The sequence below is a fragment of the Orycteropus afer genome, unplaced genomic scaffold (assembly GCF_000298275.1).
Source record: "Orycteropus afer afer isolate SDZICR_OR568_19922 unplaced genomic scaffold, OryAfe1.0 scaffold00123, whole genome shotgun sequence".
NCBI lineage: Eukaryota > Metazoa > Chordata > Mammalia > Tubulidentata > Orycteropodidae > Orycteropus > Orycteropus afer.
In genome coordinates, this window is record NW_006921710.1 from 6,039,591 (window position 1) to 6,058,901 (window position 19,311).

General features: G+C 52.1%; 2 protein-coding genes across 2 annotated transcripts; both read right to left on the reverse strand.

Annotated features, from left to right (window-relative positions):
- Positions 1-1,105: 1,105 nt before the first annotated feature.
- Positions 1,106-4,405, reverse strand: BBLN (bublin coiled coil protein). Its single transcript, XM_007944285.2, has 2 exons — positions 4,327-4,405; positions 1,106-1,278 (listed from the first exon to the last, which is right to left on the reverse strand). The coding sequence occupies exons 1-2, from the start codon at positions 4,403-4,405 to the stop codon at positions 1,106-1,108; spliced, it is 252 nt and encodes an 83-aa protein (XP_007942476.1).
- Positions 4,406-9,978: 5,573 nt separating this feature from the next.
- Positions 9,979-13,256, reverse strand: LCN2 (lipocalin 2). Its single transcript, XM_007944366.2, has 6 exons — positions 13,119-13,256; positions 12,711-12,847; positions 11,416-11,495; positions 11,120-11,239; positions 10,778-10,879; positions 9,979-10,001 (listed from the first exon to the last, which is right to left on the reverse strand). The coding sequence occupies exons 1-6, from the start codon at positions 13,254-13,256 to the stop codon at positions 9,979-9,981; spliced, it is 600 nt and encodes a 199-aa protein (XP_007942557.2).
- Between the last annotated feature and the right edge of the window lie 6,055 nt (positions 13,257-19,311).

Genomic DNA, 19,311 nt, shown 5'->3' on the forward strand with positions numbered 1-19,311 from the left:
TCAGTAATTTCTCAGGACTAAGAAAGTGCTTTCAAGGAAGATCTCCTTCATCTTCATAATGACCCTAGGAGGGCCATGTTATTATTCCCACTTCACAGATGAAAAAACTGAGGCCTAGCAAGGTCAAGTGACTTGCCCAAGGTCACACAGTTGGTAAATGCCTAAGATTCAACCCCAGGATCTGAGCTCTGGACCCCTATGCTGGCTTTTTTGTCTAGCTGGACTCTGGAAGTTGAAGTGCAGGAAGGGGTGCCTCACTGCTCAGACCCTCTGTGGTTGAGTTCTTGGATCACTAGCCAGGTGGGGGGTGGCATGCCCTCTTCATCAGGCAACACTGTGATGAATCATTAGCAAATGTGGCTGGGGTTGGACTGGCTCTTTAGTTCTGCTATTTCACCATTTGGAAAGACTTTTAGAAGTAGACAACCAAGCCAACCCTGTTATTAGCTAGCTGGAGAGACTGAGGCCAAGGGCAGAGGGTCATGTCCAAGGTCACACAGCCTGTCTGTGGCAGTAGTGAGCTTGGATTGTCTTGATGAAAGGTTCTGATACCCAGAGAGGCTGAGTGCCTCACACAGGGTCACCTCAGTACATCTGATGCTGTGTGTGGGCCAGGGCTGAGGAAGCAGCTGTTGGCCAGGGTGCATCAGGTGGGAAGAAGTCCTCAGCTCATCTGCCTGTGCTACAAATATAAGACGACCAAAACCCCAGCCCCACCACCTGGCCTGTGAGCTGCTGGTGCACAATCAACACGGAAATACCATGACTGCCCCATTCACCTCCAGAGGCCAGCGGAGTCCTCATCTCAGGGTACAGAGGAGAGTAGCACAGTAGTGTTAGAGAGACCCGTTTAATGTGGACACTCAACGGGGAGTGCTCAGGATTCGGGCAGGCAGGCAATGTGAGTGGGTTGCAAGCCCATAACCTGGCTCCAGGAGGGGACGCCAGCCAGTGGGGGTCAGGCAGGCTAAGGAGAGTGTCAAGAGGGTGGCCCAGACAGGCAGAGGACAGCCCTTGAGAAGGTACCTAAGCCAGGTGGTGAGTGTCCAGGCCACAGCCTGGCCTGGGGAGGTAGGGTCAGGGCCTGGTTGGGCTCGCCCAGAGCCTAGTGGGTTGCATCACTGGAAGCCTCCCCAAGCTGCTGCTGGAACTCGAGGCGTGTTTGCCGGTTGGACTCAAGAAGCTCCTGGAGGCGGGCGTGGAGGTGGTCGTTCTTTTCCTCCAGGTGGTCCAGACAAGAGTTGATTTGGTCCAACATGGAGTTGATGGCAGCATATTCTGGGAGGAAGGGGAAGACACAGCCCAGATCCCGTGCCTCCCTGGGATTCACAGACACACTCCCACTCCCACCCCCACCCCCACACCGTCCCCTAGCCTGTCTCCCTTGGGGGCTAGGAGACAGCATCAAAGGGGCCTTGGGCAAGTCCCTAGCAAGTCCTTAGCCTCAGTCTCACCATCTGGGAAATGGATGGATATCAAAAGGGGAAAGGCTTTGCTGCACCTTTTTCCAGGGTTAGGGTGGTCAGCCAGACAGTGTCTTAACTGGGAAGTCCTGTTAGGTCCCAAGTCTCCTCTCTGCTTCCCTCAGCAGCTGCCTAGAGCCCAGAGCCCACGTTCCTGAGTCAGGCATTCAAGGCATCTGTCCCCAGGTCCAGCCTCGCCTCCTCTGCTCCCCAGGCAAGCCCTGTTCTCCAGCCCTTCCGTGCTTCCCTCCACATTTAGGATAAAGCCAAAGCACCCACTAGACTCTCCAGGGCCCTGCAGTAGGACCCCCCTGTTCCCTTCTCTAGCCCCACCTCCCATGCCTTTTCTTTTTCTCCCTTACATCTGCCTCTGCCTACCTCAGGCCTTCTGAACATGCCGTTGTCTCTGCCTGGAATACACTGTCTTCCTTCTGTCTTCCTTCCTTCCTCTCTTCCTGGATGAGTCCCACTTATCCTTCAAGTCTCAGAATGGATGGTACCACAGGGAGCCCTCCTGATGCCCCAGACTGGATCAGGCCTCTGTTCCTGACCCTCCACCGCCCTGGTCTCAGGATGGACTGCTGAAGTTTGTGTGTGGGTCTCGCCTTGTTCAGTACTGCTTCCCCGGTGCTGTCACCATCACACAATAGGCACTTTTTGGGATGAAAGAATGAATGAAGCTTCTGATGTCTAGCCTCTCTGCCTTTGTGCAACTGTCCCTGCCATTCGGAATGCCTCAACCACAACAACCTTTCAAGGACCAGTGCAAAATACCTCCTCCTCCAAGAAGTCTTCCCTGGCCTCCTTCCTTCATGGCCACTCCTGACCTGTTCTCTCAGCAACACATTGTCCCTTAGCGCCCAAGGTCTGGGCCTGTGCCCATTGCAGAACCCAGTTCTGAGCCAGCCCATGACTCAGGCCCCTCTGGCTCAGATACGCTCAGCTGCTAGCTCGGGACCAAAGGGGAAGTAGCTGGTAGAGGTTGGAAAAGGCCACCCAGAAGAGCATGACTGGGATGTGATGTGAATGTGTCCGCATTCAGTGGGAAGGGCACCCATCACCCTGTGGATGGCAAGCCTCACCGAGGAAAGTCCTGACAAGCCTTGGCTGGATTTGAGAGTCCAACTCTTTAGCGGTATAGATTGGGACACTGAGGCCCATAAAGGAAGGGACCTTCCAGGGTCCTCCAAGGTGTCAGTGGTAGGTCCAAGACTCAGACTTGAGGGACAGGCGGACCTGGGTTTGATTTCTAGTTCTGCTATGTTCCAGTAAGTTATTGCATCTCTCTGGAAAGGGGATAGGACTGAGTGGTTATAAGGAGAGAAATATATCAAGACTTCAGATAGGGTGTGGCCACAGCAAGTACTTTATAGATGGTCATTATTATCAGTATTGTGTGTTCTGTGTCATGGGATGTAAGCCAGAAGGGATGAGGGCGGCAGGTGTTCCCACACCACTCCTGGGCCAGGCTTTATCTATGTCAAGGACACTTTCCAGTTCCAAGCCTTTGCCTTCTGCCTGGGACACCCTCTTCCCCACTGTTGTAAGTACTATGAATCTGCCAACATCACTCAATGTGACCTCTCTGCAAGGCCCTTCCAGATGCCTCCACCACAGCTGCAGCAGTGCCTGGCCAAGGGCCTCCTGCCAGCAGTGCTTATAGACATTTGGCTACTGGTCACCAGCATTTCCCAAGGCAGACCTAAGTTCCCCACGCAGTTCTCCACTGGGAGGGCCTCTCTACCTCTTTATTAAAAAGCAGACCCTTGTTGTTGTTGTTGTTGTTATATGCCGTCGAGTCGGCCCCGACTCATAGCGACCCCTCCTTGGGTTTCCGAGGCAGTATCACTACGGAAGTAGGATTGCCCAACCTTCCTTCCGAGGAGTGGCTGGTGGGTTTGAACCGCCAGCCGTCTGGTTAGCAGGCAAGTGTCTTAGCCACTATGCTACCAGAGCTCCTAAAGCAGACCCTAGGTGATGAAAATGTTGTAAAATTGATGGTGATAATGGCTTCACACCTCTATACTAAAAACTCTTAAATTACATACTTTAAACTGGTAGATTGTACGATATGTGAATGATATTTCAATAAAGCTGTCCAAAAAGAAAAAGAAAAAAAAAAAGACCCCATACTTATCCTACCTGTACTAAAAATTTCAATCTAAGTAATAAACCAGTCTTTATTACACTAAAGACAGCAATAATAATCATTTACTGAACACTTCTATGCTTGGAAACCAGCTAACTATTTTCCATTCATTTTCTCACTTAATCCTGACACATCTCAATGAGGCAGACATTAATCATTCCTAATTTGCAGATGGGGAGATAGGCTCTAGATGGTGGCATGACAGTTTCTGGTTTTCTCCACCCCCACACCCCTCTGCATTCAACAGGCTGCTATGTAAACAGGCCGTAGTCGGCAAGGCTTAGAGATCACACCAGCAACAGCAAAGCCAGAGGATGCTGACTCAGCAGAGCGAGCGCGCCCACCCAGTCAGCGGCTCCTGCTAATCCAAGCCCCAAACCCGGCCCCACCCCTCTCAGGTGCCTCGGTCTTTCCAGGGGCTCAAGGAAGTGGCTGGAGCAAACTGAAAACGGCCGAGTGTCCCTGAGCTGCCTCAGTTTCCTCACTTATAAAACGAGGCGCATTATTGCCCAGTTCTCCAGTGCTGCGGTTGCCAGGGACCCGGTCGCAGGTGCCTGCCCTGCACCCCCGAGGCAGCGCCTGCAACTCGGGACCCACCCAGGGGAGAGAAGGGCTCCTCGGCCGCTTCCAAGCCCCAAATCTGGCTCCAATTCCCTGTCCCAGGAGAATACCCCTGCAAAGGCAAATGTCGCTTCAGCGGCCCCTCTCGGTCACCTGCTTCTCCGAAGCCGTCCTCCTCGCCTTCCGCACCCGCCTCCGCTGGCACGCCCAGGTCCCCATTGGGGCCCGACATTGCGGGCTCGGGCGCCGCAAGGCCCGCACGATGATGGAACAACGGGACGGTCACACTGAAACCCGGCTCCGGGCGGAACGAAGCAGCAGTGGCCCTAACGCCGAGCCGGAAGGGTGGAACGTGGGGGCGGGACACGGTCCTGTAGCCCGGGCCCGCCCCTTCTGCTCGAACTCAGCAGAGCCAGCTCCGCCCCCATTCACGCCTCCTCCGGGCCCGGCCTCCGAGGCACAAGCTATGTCCCCGCCCCGCCTTCAGGCTCCGCCCCAGCTGATTCCGGGCCCCGCCCACGTCCCGCCTCTGTCCCGGGAACCCCGCCCTCTCAGGGTCTTGGCCTCCAAACTTTAGCATAGGTTGTCTGGCATTCAGCTAAGGCAAACAGGCCTGTCAGAAGGCGGGAAGCAGCCTGATGACGCACTGAACACCAATGACCAAAGCCCAGAGGAGTTGTGCGATGACATCAAGAACATCACACATGAAGAAAGCAAAAGGTCATTAAAAAAAGGGAAAGGAAGAAAAGACCAAAATGGATGTCAGAAGAGACTCCGAAACTTGCTCTTGAAGGTACAGTAGCTAAAGTGAATGGAAGAAATGATGAGATAAAAGAGAGAAACAGAAGATTTCAAAGGGTGGCTAGAGAAGACAAAGTAAAGTATTATAATGAAATGTGCAAAGACCTGGAGTTAGAAAACCAAAAGCGAAGAACATGCTCTGCATTTCTCAAGCTGAAAGAACTGAAGAGAAAATTCAAGCTTCAGGTTGCAATATTGAAGGATGCTATGGGCAAACTATTGAATGCTGCAGGAAGCATCAAAAAAAGAGTCACTGTACCAAAAAGAATTGGTCAACGTTCAACCATTTCAAGAGGCAGCATATGATCAAGAACCAATGATACTGAAGGAAGAAGTCCAAGCTGCACTGAAGGAATTGGTGAAAAACAAGGCTCCAGGAATTGCAGAATACCCATTGATATGCTTCAACAAATGGATGGCATGCTGGAGGCTCTTGCTCCTTTATGTCAAGAAATTTGGAAGACAATTACCTGGCCAAATGACTGAAAAAGAGATTGGTATTTATGCCCGTTCCAAAGAAAGGTGATCCAACAGAATGTGGAAATTTTCAAACAATATCATTAATATCACATGCAAGTAAAATTTTGCTGAGGATAATTTAAAAATGGTTGCAGCAATATATTGACAGGGCACTTCCAGAATTCAAGCTGGATTCAGAAGAGGACGTGGAATAAGGAATATTACTGCTGATATCAGATGGATCTTGACTGAAAGACAAGAATACGAGAAAGATGTTTACCTGTGCTTTATTGAGTAGGCAAAGGCATTTGACTGTGTAGATCATAACAAATTATGAATAACATTGCAAAGAATAGAAATTCCAGAACACTTAATTGTGCTTATGAGGAACCTGTACCTAGACCAAGAGGCTGTCATTCAAACAGAGCAAGGTAATACTGCATGGATTAAAATCAGGAAGGGAGTGCGTCAGGATTGTATCCTTTCACTGTGCGTATTCAATCTGCATGCTGAGCAAATAATCAAGAAGCTGGACTATATGAAGAAGAACGTGGCATCAGGATTAGAGGAAGACTCATTACCAACCTGTGATATGCAGATAACACAACCTTCCTTGCTGAAAGTGAAGCATACGTGAAGCACTTACTGATGAGGATCAAAAGCTACAGTCTTCACTATGGATCACACCTAAACATAAAGAAAATGAAAATCTTCACAACTAGACCAATAAGCAACATCATGATAAATGGACATAAGATTGAGTTATCAGGGATTTCATTTTACTTGGATCCACAATCAACACCCATGGAAGCATTAGTCAAGAAATCAGACGTCAGTGTTTCTACATGTGTATTTGTATGTGCTGTAAGAATGTCCAGGTGTACGGTAGAACTAATGAAGGGCAAAGTTGTGGTGGCTTTTTGGCCACAGCCAGCTATCCTTAGGGAGTGAGTAGTTGGACCTGTGGGCTCAGGACCATGGTCACAGGGGATATCAAGCTCAATTGGCATAAAGTATTACACAAAAACATTGTTTTACATCCTACTTTGGTGAATAACAGCTGGGATTTTAAAAGCTTGCAAGCAGCCACCTAGATGGAATGATGGGTCTCTTGTCATCCAGAGCAAAGAGTAATGAAGAAAACCAAAGACACATGGAAACAATTGTCCAAGAGACCAGTAGTAGACCATGTGATCCTCAGCCATGAGACCAGAAGAACAGATGGTGCCTGGCTACCACTGACAACCACTTGGAGAGTGATCAGTGCAGGAGATCCTGGATAGAGTGGGAGAGCAATGTGGAACAAAGCTCAAAATCATTAAAAAAAAAAAAAAAGACCACATTTACCGGTCTGATAGAGCTTGGTGAGACCCCTGAGACTGTAGCCCCTAGCTACTCTTCAGGTCTGGAACTGAACTCACTCCTATGGCTTCCAGCCAAACAATAGACAGGCATCTGGGGTGAACATTTACATCAGGTAGATACATTCCTTGGAGTGGTCAGGAGAACAGAAGGACAGTGTTTGCACAGGGAGTTAGCTTGGGGGGCAGGAGCACATGGGAGGGAAGGACACAGGGAAGAGGTAACTACGGGGAGGAAGTGGGAAGAGAGCTGTGAGAAATTACAGTCAATGTCATAAAACAAAATGTGTATGAATGGCTGTATGGAAAATGAGTTTGCTCAGTAACTTTCACCCAAATCACAATAAAATTTTAAAAAGAAAAAGAGAAATCAGACATTATACTGCACGGGGTAAATCTGTTACAAAAGACCTCTTTAAGTGTTAAGAAGCAAAGATGTCACTCTGAAGATTAAGGTGTACCCAACCCAAGCCATGGTATTTTCAGTTGCCTGATAAGCATGTGAAAGCTGGAGAGTGAATAAAGGAAGACCAAAGAAGAGATGATGACCTTGAATTGTGGTGTTGGTGAGAATACTGAAAATACCATGGACTGCCTGGAGAACCAACACATCCGTCCTGGAGGAAGTGCAGCTGGGATGCTTCTTGGAAGTGAGAATGGCCAGACTTAGTCTCACCTACTTTGGTTACGTTGTCCGAAGGGGCCATTCCCTGGAGAAGGATATCGTGCTTGGTAAAGTAGTTGTTGTTATGCGACCCCTCCTTGGGTTTTCGAGGCAGTATCACTACGGAAGTAGATTGCCCCATCTTCCTTCTGAGGAGTGGCTGGTAGGTTTGAACCACCAGTCTTCTGGTTAGCAGTCAAGTAAGTGCCTTAGGCACTGTGCTACCAGAGCTCCTTGGTAAAGTAGAGGGTTAGTGAAAAAGGGGAAGAAACTCAATGAGATGGATTGACACAGTGGATACAATGATGGGCTTAAGCACAGCAAGGGTTGTGAGGCTGGCACAGGACTGGGCAGTGTTTCATTCTGTTCATGGGGTGACTGTGAGTCGGAGCCAACTCGGTGGCACCTAACAGAAACACCTCTGGGGACCTCCATGTCAGCGAGCCTAGGCAGAGGGAAGGGAGCAGCAGAAGTGGGGGCACTGGGGAGACCCCCATTTATAGATCTAGATGGGCTTCCACCCATTGCCTAAGAGCAGCCCGGTGCAAGCTCGTGATCCTGGAAGGAGCAAGACAGGCAGACAGAGAGCAAAGCTGTAGCCTTGTTCTCCACTGGGCTGCTTACAAAAGAGGCTCCATCCTGGAACAGGACTGGGTCCTGCCACCCACAGGGCTACATGAAGCTGGCAGGAGACAGAGGCTCCCTTATGGCTGTCCCCTTCTCCAGATCCAGACAGCAGAGCTGGCCTGCATCCCACCGACCCCACACCTATGATATAGGCCCACATACCAAACAAGAGGAGAAAACAGCCACTCCCTCCATCAGCTGGCCCCGATAGAGGAAGGGTGTGTGTGCTTTGGCTTGGCCCTGCCTCTGGAGTCGCTAGTCACTTCCTACCTAGGGTTGGGACCCTCTCACCCTCTATCTCATGAGCCCTACCACCATTCCCCCTCTAAACCTGTGTGCTGGGGTGAATAATGGCCCCCAAAGGCACCCAGAACCTAATCCCTGAAGCCTGTGAATGTTACCTTGTTCGTAGAAATGATTAATGATTTTGAGGTAGGGAGATTATCCTGGATTATCCAGGGATCTCTAAATATAATCACAATGTCCTTATAAGAGGGAGACAGAGATTTGACTACAGGAAGAAGAGAGAAGATGATGTGAGAACTTCCGCAGAGAGAGAGAGAGAGAGAGAGAGACCACTGTGCTGCTGGCTTTGAAGGTGGAAGTGGGAACCATAATGCTGCATTAGTAGCTGAAAAAGCAAGGAAGCAGATTTTCTCCTCCTTCCTCCAGATGGAGTGTAGCCCTGCCAACACCTTGATTTCAACCCCAAAAAGCTGATTTCAGACTTCTGACTTTCAGAACTACAAGAGAACAAGTGTGTGTTGTTTTAAGCAACCAGACGTGTGGTAATTTGTTACTGCAGCCATAGGAAACGAATATATCTGTTGACTCAGGGGAAAACACAATGCCCCATTTGTGTCATAAGAGCTTGTTCCTCAAAGGCCCCACAAGGGCAGGTGGTGACAGGAAGCTTGGGCCGAGGTCAAGAAACTGGATCTGCTGCTTGCTGAGAGGCTGCGGGTCACCTGTGCTGGGCTCAGCTTCCTCCCCTTGGCTAGCTGGGCTCCCGTCTCAGTCTGGGACCTCTCCTGGTTGCGCCTGGGCTGTACCGAGCTGGTCTCTCCAGAGTCTGGCCCTGATTTCTGAGCTGCTGCAGCATTTGGTGGAACTGATTCTTGGGTCTGCTACCTGGCGAATAATAGCTGGGACTACTCACACCTCTAGAATCTCCCCTTGCCCTAGACAGGTGTGTACCCTAGGTTTCTTCAGGGCCCCACTCCCTCTGGCCTCTGACCTTGGGAGAGGAGAAGAGAAGGGGTTCCTGTTGTCTAATGCAGACACACAGTGGATGCAGCTATGGCCAGTGAGTGGATAGGGGTTTGTTCATCCCAGAACGCAGGCCCAGCCAAGTGATCCCAGGACCTAGAGTCTTGGAATCTTCTGCCTGGAAACTGGCAGCATTACCCCCCGACACACACACACACACCTCCTCCCCATCCATGACTTCAGAATGGTCCCCATGGTGGTCTGGAAGTAATCATAGGGGGAGCCATGGGGTCAGAGAGAAAACTCAAACTGAATGGTCAGCATGGGCACTGCCATCCAAGTGGGGGCAGGAGGGGGGCGCCTTTAATAAAAGGAAAAACTTTGCTCCTTTGCTCTGTAGCTCTGATATCTGGGCAGGTTCTGTGGCTGGGAATTGGGGGGCCCTGGTAGCAATGTGAGTGACAGCCCTTTGTTTCTCCCTCCATGGCTCGAGTGTCAAGGAGCACAGACTCAAGGCTCTAGTGACATGTGTTTATTTAGTAGGCAATGTGGGGTGGGCTGGATTAGGAGGGCATCCCAGGGGAGCAGGCTAGCTCTCTCACTTCTGGCAGCGCTGGTGAGAGTGGCTGGGGGCACCCTCACAGAGGCTGGCCTCTTGCCAGGGTAGCCATTCTCACTGCACAATCACGCATCATCAATGCACCGGTCTGTAGAGGAGAGAGTTGGTTAGAACACCAGGGATGTGTGTGGGTGTGTGTGTGAACCCTGACTGCCTGGGCCCCTGCAATTCTCCTGCATTGTCCAGGCCCCAGCCTGGCCCAGCAGAAAATCTGGGGGGTTCCCTTCAGGGATGGGGGTCACAGAGGGAGTGATGGGGGCGTGTAGGAGCAGGAAGAAGAGGGAGAATGTGGGAGAGAAGCCTAGGAGAGGGCTGATCTGGGGAGCCAGGAGGCAAGTGAGGCCCAAACCCACATCTGCATAGGCACCAAGGCCTGCCTATTTACTGGCTGAGCCCTGGCAGACTCAGCCTGGAAGCTGCAGGCTTTCCAAGTGGGCTAGCAGGAGCTGTCTCTGCCCATGCTAGGCCACCTGAAGACAAGGGCAACTCCCAAGGCAGTGGTGTGCAAGCCCCAGGGTAAAGGGAGTTGGCTCAGGATAACAGGACCCAGAGTGCAGGGGGTGGGGTGGGGGGTACCCCAGGCCAGTGAGACCTGGACCTGGACCTGAAACTCCCATCTGGGCCCTGGGTAACCTGTCAGGGAGGAGCACCTGGGGCCCAAATCCCTAGGGGTCCCACAGATCCAGGGTGGGGAAAAGTCTTCCTGAACCCAAAGTGCCTCTCATGGGGCTCCTGAGCCATCCACTCCTCAGACCCCAGTGACCGGGGCAGCAGACTGAGTCCCTCCTCCCCCCTTTTCCCTGGTGTGGCAGCATTAGGCCTGGACAGTCCCCATGTCCCCTTCTTCCCACGACTGGCCATTACCAATTGGGACTGGGAAGATGATGTGGTCATCGGTGAGGCCCAGAGATTTGGCGAAGCGAATAAAGTTCTCCTTCAGCTCAGGGGTCAGCTCCTTGGTTCTCCCTGTGGTCAAGACAGCCCGTACGACAGGCAAACACTCCATAAATGTTGTTGAATGAGTGAAGGAGGCCTTGGGTTCCTTCCTCACGGAGGAAGGTCCTTCAGGAAAGACCTCTCTCCCTGGCCTCCCAGGAGTTCAGAGCAGAGCTTGAGGGGATTTTGGGGTCTGGGTGGGAAAGGGCCTCTCCCATCCCTGAGTGTGACCAAGAGGTAGGTACCCAAGGAGCAGGGGTGAGGACTCACCATAGAGGGTGGTCTTGAAGTACTCCTTTTTATTGGAAACTTTCTTGAAGAACACTATGGCGAACTGGCTGTAGTTGGTAGCTACCACACGCACTGTGTAGCTCTGTATACCAGGGAAATCTGTAGGTGGGTGATGAGGGGTCAGCCCTGTCCTGGGGGAGGAGGAGGAGGAGGAGGCTGCCCCTCCCCCACATAGCATCATGTGTGGAGGTGCAGGAAGGTCTGTTCCCCTTCTGGGTGGATCCCGTAGGCTCTGAGCCTCTGAGCCCAGGGCCCCTGCCTCAGTTAGGACTCACTCTTAATGTTGCCCAGGTTGAACTGGCCTGGCTGGAAACTTGGGACAAAAGTTCTGATCCAGTGGAAACAGTTCTCATTCCTGTGGGTGTGAGAGATGGATGATGAGAGAGATGACAAGAGGAGGAGTGAGAGAGGAGGCTTGGGCTCCCTGAGCTGGACAAGATAGGGGCCAGGGCTGCAAGTAGAAGAGCCAGGACTCTGATGTCTCCAGCCCAGCCCACCCCATGACAGCCCACCCCACTTCTGTAGCAGGAGGCCCCGACCCACCCAACTTCAATGGGCCTGGGTATTCCACCTGTGAGCCTATTTCTAGCTGTCCCAGCCTGGCCTGCTGTCCCAGGCCATCTGACCCTGCTCAGACCCAACCCCCAGCACCCACTGCTTTTCTCTCCTCAGAGCTGCCTCCCCTGGGTGGCTTTCCCTGACTACTGCTGCACCCTCAGCACTCACTCACCCTCTACTTTTTTCTGGCTGTTTCCCTCTCTATGACCTCTCCTGGGTAACTGATCCCCTGAGAGTCTAGTCTGCTCCATGCCAAGGACTCCCCTAGCTGTTGGACTAATCTTGACTTCTCCCCTGAATCCCATCCCTCTGAGAACAGAGGCCATCCAGCCCCTGTCCCTGGTAGCCCAGAGCTGAGCTCTTCAAATCTGCCATCCTCTGCAACTTAGTCCACAAATGCTCCAGTCCCAGTTGCTAGAGCCAGAAACCCTCAGGGAGTGGGATTACCCTTGGCTCCTCCTCTCCAAGTCCTAATCTATCCTGCCAGTCATCTCCTCCCGTGTGACTAGCCGGCCTCACTTTCTCTGGTCTCCCACCCTCCCAGTCTGTACTCTGCATTCCCCTCCCCACTGTAGCCTCAAGACCCTGCCAACTCCTGCTCAGGGCACCCATACTGATAGCTGCCTGCTTCTTGAAAGAGTAGCTCTGACTCCACTGTCCCCTGCAGTGAATGCTCCACACCTTCTTCTGAGACAGGTTGGCTCCTTGAAGGCTCGGCCCAGAGGCCAGAAGGCCTCCATGAAGACTCAGGTGGGATTCCAGGCTGGATCCAGTGTCCTTGCTCTCATTCCAGGACACTCCTAATCTTTCTATCTTGTTTCCCGAGGACTGTCTGTGCTCATTCCACTGGTGTCTTGTGTGTGTCTGCACTGAAGTGACCAACAAACACTGGCCAGATGAATGAATGAATCAAGAAACCCTAACCCCTTGGCTATGCCATCTGTCTGCTTTTCAGAGCCCTGGGGTAGCCTCCTAGGTCCCGCATGCTCCCCCAGGGGGAGGTGGCTCTCACTTGAGCAGGGTGGAGGTGACATTGTAGCTGCCATCTTCTTTCAGCTCATAGGTGGTGGTATACATCTTAAACTGGCCTTGTTTATCTTTCCCAAGCGCATTCCCTCCTAGGCCAATGACGTACCATTTCCCCTGGAACTGCAGAAGGGGGCTGATGACGGGTAGAGCCCAGGTGTAGCCCCAGAAACCCTCCTTCCTGTACCATCCTTTCATACACCCCTGGGCAAACTGGCCCAGAGGGGCAGGGGTCTTGATCAGGCGACCCGTGGGCAGGGCTGGGCTTAACTCTGGGCCCTAGACTCCCTGAATCGCACCCATCCTGACCAATACAAGGACTCTTCACCTCTCTGCCCCACTGCTCCCACTTCTCCTTGCAACCTCCCTGCAGATGCCCCTCCAGGCCCCTTACCTGGTCCTCCTGGAAGTCTGGCTGCAGAGGGACCTTGAGCAGAGGGGGTGCTGGGATCAGGCCTGGGGTGGAGCTCTGGGCCTGGGTGTGCAGGGTGCCCAGCAAGGTGAGGCCGAGCCACAGGAAACTTAGAGGCATGGTTACTGGGCTGAGGAAGCCAGAGCTCTCCAGGCAGCTGCTGGGCCTGGTGACCGGAGAGATGAGTGAGGAGGCCAGCCTGGGGATTCTATTTATGGGCCTCCCTGACTGCTGGCCCACCCAGGGTGGGGTGATCCATCCTTTGCCAAACCCAGGAAAGGTGAGGCAATTGCCAACAACCTGCTGAAACACTTAGCAAGACTTCTACCTCTTTTTCCTCCTGGTCAGAATTATGCAAGATGGAGGTGCAGGAAGGCCTGGGGGAAAGGGGGTGGGGAAGGGACTTTCCCCAGAGCCCTGCACCTCCAGCAGGGCCAAGGGCACATTCTCTGTGCCCCTTTCCTTCACTCTGAGTTGGACCCTCAAGCCAGACAAGCTGTCATCTCTAACCTCCAGGAGCCCTTGCTTGGATTTGAGCCCAGGGTGGGGTACGTGTAAACGAGGTCCACGCCCTGCACCTGCTGAAAGCAGAGAATGCCCCGGTCCAGCCAACCATGTGCTATTTCCTGGTTCTTATAAAGGACAGGGGAGCGGGGAGGGGGAGATGGCTGAGAGTTGAACTTCCTGACAGGGAAGGACAAGGGGTCTCTGCTCTGGGTCTAGAAGCCCCACACCAGAGACTGACCTGGGAATGTACCCCGCCTTGAGGCAGCACACCCTCTCTCCTTCATTTGCAGCACCCTAGGCAGCTGTCAGGACCGGGATCCCCAGTCTCCTGAGGGGCCCAGAGGGCAGAGACCCCAAGCGGGGCATGTGGGCCACAGATGTGGTGCTTGGCAAAACAAAGCACTGAGACCTCCGTCCTAGCTCCATTCTGGAGCCCTGGTCAGGGGGGAATGAAGGGTAGGCATCTGTCCTTGGTGAGAGCCACCAGACTTTTAACCTGGTGGGCGGGCCAGGATGGCAGGCACTCACCCTACTGCTCTGGATACCAGTTACTTTGGGTCACAAGGAGCAAGAGGACTTGTCCTTGTCCTTGAGAGGTTATCGAGACCACCCCTCATCTTCGGCCCAGGAAGACTGGAGACAAGCCTGGGCCTTGGGTTGGGATGCCCAGTGGCTCCCAGAACTGTCCCTGAGATAGTTGATCTGATCCCAGCTTTGGCCTGGAGAGAAACAGTTTGCTCACTGGGGGCCTGCTCAGTGTCCTTGGGAGGCAGTGATGGGTTCCAGCCCACCTGCAGTGTCTCCTAGAGATGGTCCTGAATGCTTAGTGGCCTCTTTCTGACCTCAGGCTGACATGAGGGTTTGCTGCCTCAGATGGGACTCTCTCAGGGACCTTATTGGGTCTATCCAACAATTGCTTAGGAATCAGGGCCCCAAACCTGGGGTCTGGGGCCCTGAGCAAAGGGATTCCCAGGGAGTTCTGAGCTGGGGGTCGGGGCAGGGTACAGTCTCTGCCCCAACTACACCAGCCCAGCAGCAGTCCTCTCTGGCCCATCAGGCCCATCCTGCCCTCACAGTGGGGGTGGTGAAAGGGCAGGAAGTGAAGATGAGCAAAGCTGGGGTGGGGGGAGAACGGGGACAGTGAAACAATGTTGCCATCAAAGCCTGCCCACCTGCCAGGGCTGCCCCACACCCCCTAGTGGGTCCACCTCTGTTGGCAGATGCTAGTTTCTTTGACCTTAAAAGGTATCTGAGTCTGTGGTAAGTGTTGGACATGGATGGTGGATGGAGCCCCAGGTGATTTTAAGTAGGGGAGGGGCACTGCCCTGGATCACTGAGGATACACTGGACAAAATGTTCTGGACTCTGGAAGTCAAGGGCCAGAGTCACCCCAGATGGGTCTCCAAGCTATGAAATGGGGCGAGAAATGATGGGAGGAACTGTCTAGGCATCATGAGAGAACCAGGGTGTTGGAGGACGGGAGTCTACTCCAGGGGCCCCCAGGCCAGGTTTGAATCCTGGCTCTTCCAGGTATATGCAAAATTCCCCTCCAACCCCCCAACCCTCTCACCCCCACCCCCCTGTAAAGAGAGCTACTCTCGGAAGATTCAATGAGCCCATGCAGAGACAGCACCTGGGAATTTGAGTGTCCCTATTTGAGATCCTCTTTGCGTTTCTGTCCACACCGATACAGAGCCCATTCTTCTCTCGGAGTTAGCTTCAAGCCCATTTCAGACCCACTGGCCTTGTGTGGTGCAGTGAATTACTTGGTATGGCTTTTCTAACCTGTCTTTGTAACACCCACCAGATTACTGCAAATAAGGTGTGCAACTCTGATGTTGGGATTGGTTAGTTCTGTCACTCTGCCCTCCAAGAGGCAGAGGGAGGATCTCACTGCCATCAAGAGAGAAGAGCTGGAGGTGAAGTAGAGTGCAGAAGGGCTGGAGGAGCCATCAAGTCATCTCCAATTCATAGCGACCTTGTATACAAAAGAACGAAACACTGCCTGGTCCTGTGCCAGGCTCACGATCCCTGCTATGCCTGAGCCCATCACTGCAGCCACTGTGTCAATCCACCTTGTTGAGGGCCTTTCCGTCTTTTGTTGAGTCTCCACTTTACCAAGCATGACATCCTTCTCCAGAGAATGGTCCCTTCTGACAACATGACCAAAGTAGGTGAGATGAAGTCTGGCCATCCTCATTTCCAAGGAGCATTCCAGCTGCACTTCCAGGACAGATTTGTTAGTTCTTTTAGCAGTCCACTGTTACTTCCCTAATAAACCCATAACCGTGAGCATGCTCTGTGAGTTCTGTGTGGTCACTGCAATGAATTATCGAACCCAGCAGAGAAGTAGTGAGTGCCGTGGGAAGGACAGTTGGTATCAGAATTGGTAAGAAGACCGGAGGGTGGCAGCGTAGGAATAAGCCTCATAGGAATAAGCCTTGGGCTGCTGATGGTGATTCTGTCTTCCTCTTGTGAAGTTAGAGCAGGTCAGAAGATGCTGCCTCCATGCTCTTTTTCCATCTTGTCTCAAGGAGCCCTGGTAGTGTGATAGTTAAGTTCTTGGCTGCTAACTGAAAAGTTGGCAGTTTGAACCCACTAGCCAGTCTGTGAGAGAAAGATGTGGCAGTCCACTACTATAAAGATCACAGCCTTGGAAACCTGTGGGACAGTTCTATTCTGTCTGAGGGTCGCTATGAATCAGAACTGACTTGGTGGCAATGGGTCTGGACTTTTTGGTTTTGGCCTTGTCTTTGTTCCTGTCTGCATTGATCTTTGCCTCTGCTGACATCTGGTGACAGTCATTTCATGATTTATCCTTACCTCACCTGGCTGCTTCCTCCTTCTTTATTAACATGGCTCTAGGGAATGGCCAGTCCAGGATCTGGGCAGAAGGGATAAGGCCTGTCAGGGGTCAAGGCCTTCTGAGTCTCAGCTGTTCAGCATCCCAGCCAGACTTCTTGGGGGTCCAAGGACAATCACGACCGTAGCTAGGGAAGAAGCCAGGCCAAGCAGTGGAAGATCCTAGACAACAGGTGTTCTGGGCTGGGCTGGCTGGGCCTGGAGGGGTAAGGGGGTAAGCTGGGGGCACTTAAAGCTTTCTGCCTGAGGAATGGGAGGAGTCCAGCAGACTCAGTGGACAAAGGTAGTAAAGGTGAAAGGCTTGCCCACCCTCTTCAGAGTCCAGCAGGGCTGGAGGAATGCTCCTCAGCCCCCAATACACATTTGCACACATCTGCCTCACACAAGCTGTAAGACTAAGCACAATGAGGGCAGGGTAAGAACTGTTGTGTAGACCTTGGACTACTGATCAGCTCCAAGATGGACAGGGCACTAGAAGCCCCCACTTCTCAGCACTCCCTTGGAGGGGATTCAAGGATCTACACGACCCCGAGCTGAGGTAATTCCTCAGCCCTGGTGTTCTCCAAATGGTCCGAACTACAAGTGCATCAACATGTGTGGTACATACGACACCCACTCTCTCATTTCTCCTCGGCCCCTCTGCTGGTTTGCATTGTGACCTCTAGAAGAAATGGAGCTGGTCCTGCAGGGCCGTGGGCACTGTCTCAGCTGGACAGCAGTGAGACTGGTTACCCCACCCACACTCTCTCTCTAGGAAGCTGGAGCTGTTTGGAGTGAAACCTCCCCAACCCCATTCTGAGAGAAGCCAGGGCTGGGCCTTTCAAATCCTGCTCAGTTAGCAACTGCAAGAGCTTAAAAACTGTCACACCTCTGTGGCAAGGAGACAGAACAAGGTCTTCTGACTCCCACCCATTTGTTTTGGGGCTCCAGACCACCCCATCATCTCTGGCAGGTGGCTCGCCTCCTCTCCCCACATCCAAGAGAAAAGTCACCAAAAAAAAGGCAAAGGCAGTGGCCTGTCCCTCCCATAGACGGGCTTGTTCACCTGTTTAATCTACCTGTGAGGCAGCGAGACACCTCTGATGGTGCATGCATCCCGGTAATACAATTTGGGCCACTGGTCTAGCTTCCCAAATCCCTGGAGCAGTGCCCAGTCTGACCATAGATGGTTGGAGCTAAAACAGCTCCTCTCACCTGTTTGAAGAACTAGGCAGGTCTCAAGGCAGGCAGGGCCTAGGTAGGCTTCTTGGTTGCCTCCCTGGACACTGAAGGGCCAAGCTGGGCACCCCCTCCCACAAAGACCTGCAAGTGGGAAGGATGATTTACAGTAGAGCCTTGGGTTGAGGCTCTTATTTCCAGTAGTTTTCCAAACACCATGCCCCCACCTCCCAATGCCATAGCTCACCCAGGGGAGGTCTCAAGGATTTTCTGGCTCCTGCCCCTTCCACCTGACAGGGACCTTGCCTGTGGAAAAGCTCCGAAAGGCAGCCCCTCTCAGCACCACCTACAATGTACCCACCTGCTTCCTTGACCTCCTGCCAAGTCAGGGACATTTTATTACCTTTTTTTTTTTTTTTTTATTGTGCTTTGGGTGCAAATTTACAAGCAAATTTGTCTGACATTCAATAGCTCATGCACATTTGATTTCACGCCCCAATTACCATCCCCAAGCATAACAAATTCTCCTCCCCTCTCTTCCCTGTGACCACCCCCTCCCTGTGCCCTTCTGAACTATGCACTGTCTGCCCAGCTTTCCCTCTGTGTGAATGCTGCCCCTCCGGTGTCTCATGGCTCACTGATCTAAGGGCTGCATCTCCCCAGTGTAGGTGGGTACATCTCCCTGAGGGAGGTATCCTGCATGTAGGTCTTTCTACTGTTGGCCTAGCAGCCAATCCATGGAAGTGAGTCCATTTCCAGGCCTGAAGAGTAACCTGGGGCCATAGTCTCAGTGGTTCCATCAGTCTCTATCTGACCGGTAATTCTGGTCTTTTTTTTGTGTGTGTGTTTTTTAATATTGTTCCACATTTTCCTCCCACTCTACCCAGGATCTCCAGTTTTGATCCCTTTCCGAGTGGTTGGCATTGGCAGCTAGGCACCATCTAGTTCTTCTGGTCTCGGGGTCATGAAGGCTGAGGTACTCTTAGTCCATTTTATCCTCAGACTTATTGTTTCCAGATGCCTTTGATTTTCTTCACTCTTCTTTGCTTCAGATGAGAGGAGACCAACAGTTGCATCTTAGATGGCCGCTCAAAAGCTTTGAAGACCCCAGTCGCTACTCACCGAAGTAGGTTGTAGAACAAGATTTTTATGTACTATGTTGTACTAAGTGAGCATGATGTCCCCTGAGACTATGATCCCGAGTTGGGAGGCCTGGTGATTCTCTCAAGGTTTTGGTTGTCTCTGAGAAGTTACTCCAAATCTGTCTTCTGTTGTTTCTGTAATGTATTTGGCTAATTTTGTAGCACAAGTGCATATGTAGGATTACCTTCAGCCAAATTGATCCTTGGTCTTGGGTATATTCCTGTTCACCTATCCTCACCTGATCCTCTCACCTGTCTATGCATTTTTCCATAGCCTGGTATTTGGTGTTAATGGTAATGCAGTACTGTGCATGTAATAGTATTTACCTCTGTTGTCAATATATCTTATGTGCACTTTTCAGTGTCCTTCCTTTCCCCAATGTCATCATGCTGGTCACAGACTCTTTCCATCCTGTCCTTCCCACACCCAAATCAACATATGAACCCCAACTAGTCTGAAGTTTTCCCTCCTCTTCCCTCCTGTCCCCAGTAACCAACAAAGTGAA